Source organism: Hibiscus syriacus, unplaced genomic scaffold, assembly GCF_006381635.1.
Source record: "Hibiscus syriacus cultivar Baekdansim isolate YM2019G1 unplaced genomic scaffold, ASM638163v2 tig00113337_pilon, whole genome shotgun sequence".
Taxonomy (NCBI): Eukaryota; Viridiplantae; Streptophyta; class Magnoliopsida; order Malvales; family Malvaceae; genus Hibiscus; species Hibiscus syriacus.
Window position 1 is genome coordinate 427,784 of NW_024063456.1, and position 4,784 is coordinate 432,567.

General features: G+C 32.2%; 1 protein-coding gene across 1 annotated transcript; it reads right to left on the reverse strand.

Moving 5' to 3' along the window:
- Positions 1-332: 332 nt before the first annotated feature.
- Positions 333-2,116, reverse strand: LOC120186257 (3-ketoacyl-CoA synthase 1-like). The gene has a single exon (XM_039190243.1). The coding sequence runs from the start codon at positions 1,951-1,953 to the stop codon at positions 358-360; it is 1,596 nt and encodes a 531-aa protein (XP_039046174.1). The 5' UTR covers positions 1,954-2,116; the 3' UTR covers positions 333-357.
- Positions 2,117-4,784: the final 2,668 nt, after the last annotated feature.

Genomic DNA, 4,784 nt, shown 5'->3' on the forward strand with positions numbered 1-4,784 from the left:
GTTGGTATAATAATTATTAAAATTATATCTTAAAATATTCAAGAACGTGCGCAATATTGAAATTTGGGTTGGACATATTATGCAAACTTGGATATTCTTAACAACTGTGTTGAATCTTGCCATTTTCTCTTATGGTTGATGTAGAGTTTTGTATTCATATATAAATATGTTGCTTTCTTGGTAATAAAAATTGAACTTATTCAAACAAAAAATAATGAGAAATCTAAAATTTTTATTTCGTTCAATACAGTAACAACGTGACGATGTATACGTAGTTACATTTCCATTAACTAGAAAAAAAAATGAAAAAGAGAGAAAATAAAGAAATCCACAGGCCACAAATTGGAGATGGCGACGTTAATCAATGGGAACCTTCACCGGTTGCTTATGAATTTCATCCTTCCAAGGGTTACCCCTTAACTCATTCATGGGACTCGACCTCAGAGCTCTCCAAACAGCACTGTTACATTTGAAACCCGACCCGAATGCAATCTGCCATACCCTGTCTCCACCCGAGACCCGACCCATAGCCTCCATGTAAGCCAATTCATACCACAATGAGCTACTCGAAGTGTTTCCGAATCTATGAAGAGTCATCCTTGAAGGCTCCATATGCCAATCTGTTAGCCGCAAATTCGTCTGTATTTCGTCCAAAACCGCCCTTCCACCCGCATGGATACAAAAATGCTCGAAAGCAAGCTTGAAATCGGGTATATAAGGCTTAACTTTAGCTTGGAAAATCTTCTTTCGAACGAGGGTGACGAAGAACATGAACTGCTCCGTGAAAGGTAAAACAAGGGGACCCAAAGTGGTGATATTGGTTTTCAGTGCGTCTCCAGCTACGGCCATTAGTTCACGAGCCAATGAAACGCCGACGGTTCCCTGTTCATCCTCTCTTTGGTAAACGCAGTTGTAGTGTTTGTCATCCGCGCCTTTATGGGTTCGAACCAAGTGGACGAGTTTGTACTTGGACATATCCTTGTCTCGTGCCTTGTTCGACAACAGCACGGCGGCTCCGCCCATGCGGAATATGCAGTTGCTTAGCAACATGGACTGGTCATTGCCGAAATACCAATTCAGTGTTATGTTCTCGGTGCTTACCACCACGGCGTACGTGTTGGGGTTGGCTTGGAGGAGGCTTTTGGCCAGCTCGATGGATATAAGCCCGGCGCTGCAGCCCATTCCTCCAAGGTTGTAGCTGTTGATATCTGTACGTAGCTTGTAATGGTTCACTATCATGGCTGAGAGAGATGGGGTTGGGTTAAATAAGCTGCAACTAACGATTAGGATGCCTATTTCCTTTGGGTTGACTCCGGATTTCTCAAAAAGAGAGTCGAGTGCCCCAAACATGACAGCTTCTGCTTCAGCTCGAGCTTCTTCCATGGATAGACTTGGCGGTCTGGACGTTATTCCTCTTGGGAAATACGTCTCGTCCCCTAGACCAGACCGGGTTGACACCCGTCTTTGAAATTGAAGCGTGTCCTCCGTGAAAGCTCCGGTATCTTCAGTCATCTTGAGGAACGAATCTACCGACATTTTACGATCGTCTTCAGGTTTGTAACAAGCGAAATCAACGAGGTAAACCGGCCTGGACCGTTTCGGTAAGTAGAGAGCAAAGAGGAAGAATAAGACCAATGAAGCAGCCAGCCTCGTAGCAGCATCAATGCTCTCAAGTCGAAGGGCTTGATTGGTCCATAACTCGAAAACCCGGTCCAACTTAAGATCGATGAACTGAACCAAGGTGACAAAGAAAAGAGGTAAGATCAAAACAACCATGAGAATAGTGGCGGGGTTACATGAATAACCATAGCCTAACTTCACGTACTTAAGCTTTACAGATTGCAAGAAATCCGGTAACCTTCGCCGGATTTTGATGACGGCGGAGGAAGAATCTTTGAAAGCCATTTCGGCCGTCAGCCTCTCTTTGTCCATCTCTACACTATCCTTATCCATAACAAAAAAATCACCCCTAAATGAGAATTTAGCTTGAGAAAAGATGTGAGGAATTAGATGACAGAATGGAGAGTTAATATATCAATAACTGGAAGAAAGAGGAGAGTGTTGAATTAATGGCGGGTAGTTCCGGGAAAGGATATATAGCTCAACCACCACAGGAATATAGTATGGGATTACTCCATGGGAAATCAAATAAATGATTAAAATAAAGGCCTTTTATGGCCATCTCTTTGAAGGATACGTTGTCTACTTGCCGTGTTGATAGATTATCGTTGATGGGGGGCCCTATTATGCCTAAGGCACCATGTGAGATTGTGAGGTTTCTTTCAAGAAAAGCTCTACTTGAGTCTTTATGAAGGTCTTTTCGTTTCCCATTTGCATGGAGTTTAGTTAAGTGCAAGAAATCTCAGAAATGGAGAATGGGTTTTCAATTTTTTTTCTTTTGACTTTAGATAAATAAATGAGGGAATAAAGTATTAATAAACTCATAAATAAAATAGAATACAAAGATCAAGAGAATTGTCTCGTATTATTTTCATATAATATTTAATTCAGAGTTACAAAGAAAATAAGGGGTTAGGGTAGGCTGGATGATTGGATCGTAGGTGATTGACAATAAAAAAATTATTAGATGAATTCAATATATCACATCATTTAGGGTCTCAAGTAATGTTAATTTTTTTATTTTTTAAGATGAATTTTATTTTTTTTACGTGTAAATAAAAAGTAAATAATTATTTAAAAATTATTTTAAAATTAATTGATATAATTCACTGAAATTATAAATAACTTGCGGAGCCGGGACATGGAAAACAATAAATAGACGGAGGGGTCAAAGCAGGTTGTCGATAACCTGCCCAAATTCCAAGTACGGAAAGTGTTTTTTTATCTTGCCAAATTTTAAATTTGCTTCGTTGTTAATTTCCTATTGTAAGTAGTTCTCTTGCCCATCCAATTAGGGGTGTATTTGGTTCGGTTCAATTTTTTACTAAAAATGAAATCGAATCGAAATAAACGGATTTTTAAAATTTAAACCGAAACCGATTTTTTCGGTTCGGTTCATTTGTTTTTCAATAAAAAATTCACTCGAAACTATAAATTTTAAAAAAATTGTCTATTCGGTTCAATATGAAACAAGTGGTTCCATATAAAAAACCCGAACCGAACCGAATCTATAAAATTGATTCTTTAAATCAACTCGAAACCGAACCGTTTAAAGGTAAATCCGAACCGAAGCAAACCATTTTACTAGATTAATGTCGATTTTTCGATTTTCTCGGTTTCGTTGCTTAACCCTACATCCAATCACGGATTTTGATTAGGAAAAAAATATCTAATATACAATTATATTAGATTTAGTATTAAAAAGTAGGATAAACCACAACAATAGTCATTAAATTTTTAAGACTTCTGTGTTTCGGCCATTGAAAGATTATTTTTTCTGTTTTGAGCATTGGATCATTAAACCGTTAAGGCATCTTGGGGTGTTCAATCGATTAATTTAGTTAGTGATCAAACAGAATTAATCAAAATCAAATTAATTGATTATTTCTTTAATTGTTAATCGAATAATTCTTTTAAAATTATTATTTGAATTAAATAAAGACATATTATTGGGACTAATTTTTTATTGAGTTAATATCTTTCACGTCGCAAAATCATGCAAAAGTTTCCCCACGATAACTGCCTTGGAAAATGCCGATTCTGAGCTTCAAACCCACCAGTAACACAACAATGAATTTCATGTCAAAATGGAGTTGTCTACTTAAAAACAAAGCATTCATATTTTACACAATGCTATCAATTTTTTTATATATATTAGGAGAAGATATTTTATAGATTATATATTAACTTTTTGAATTTATAAATATTTTTATTTTATATTTTTACTTTTCTAGAGCATTTGTTTCTCTAAAATTATTTTTCAAAATTTTAAATTGTTAGCATGATTTAATATTTACTAACATTTAAAAAATAGTTTTCTAAGAAATTAAAATTTTATGCAGGGTCTGTTTGTTCCCCTGTAATTGGTTTTCTAGAAAAAAATTTCCTCATTTTCCAGTGTTTGGTTAGCGGAAAACAGATGTCAACGTAATTCATTTTCCTGGTCAATTGAATTTTCTTTGTATTTTCTAGAAAATGACTTACCATTTGATTTTTCGTAAGTTATTTTACGAACTTTTCATTTTAAAGCGTAAACATTCAAAACATTATTATTTTTTATATGTAATATTAATATATTATTTTAATATCATTTTAATAAAAAATATTAATTATTATATTTATTGATAATTTTAATAATATAATATAATATTTTGTTTTTATAATTATATTATTATAATATATAATATTATACTTTTATTTTTATAATAAATAATAAATTATTAGTAAATTAATATTATTTATTAATTTAATAAAAATAATATTACTGAATTGTTGAATATTTAATATATATTCTTTAAAATATAATATAATATTTTTATTTAAATATTATATTTTTTAATATTTTAATAATATTATTATTTTAATTAATAATTAATATAATTAATAATATATTATTATAATTGTAATAAATAATTAATATAATTTATAATAATTTTATTTTAATAAAATTATTATAATCATAATATAATATTTTAATAATAATTTTGACATAAATAATATTAAATAAATTATTCAAATATTTTAAAAATAATATTATTTTTTAATAAATAATATTGTTCATTGTATTTGATGTTTACAATAAATTTTTTAAAAATTTACCAACCAGTGAAAAATAAATTACACAACATCATTCAAATACCGTAAAATGATTTTCAAAAAATGTT

Coding starts and splice junctions, on each gene's coding strand:
- LOC120186257 (XM_039190243.1), bottom strand. CDS start 1,953: ATGGATAAGGATAGTGTAGAGATGGACAAAGAGAGGCTGACGGCCGAA.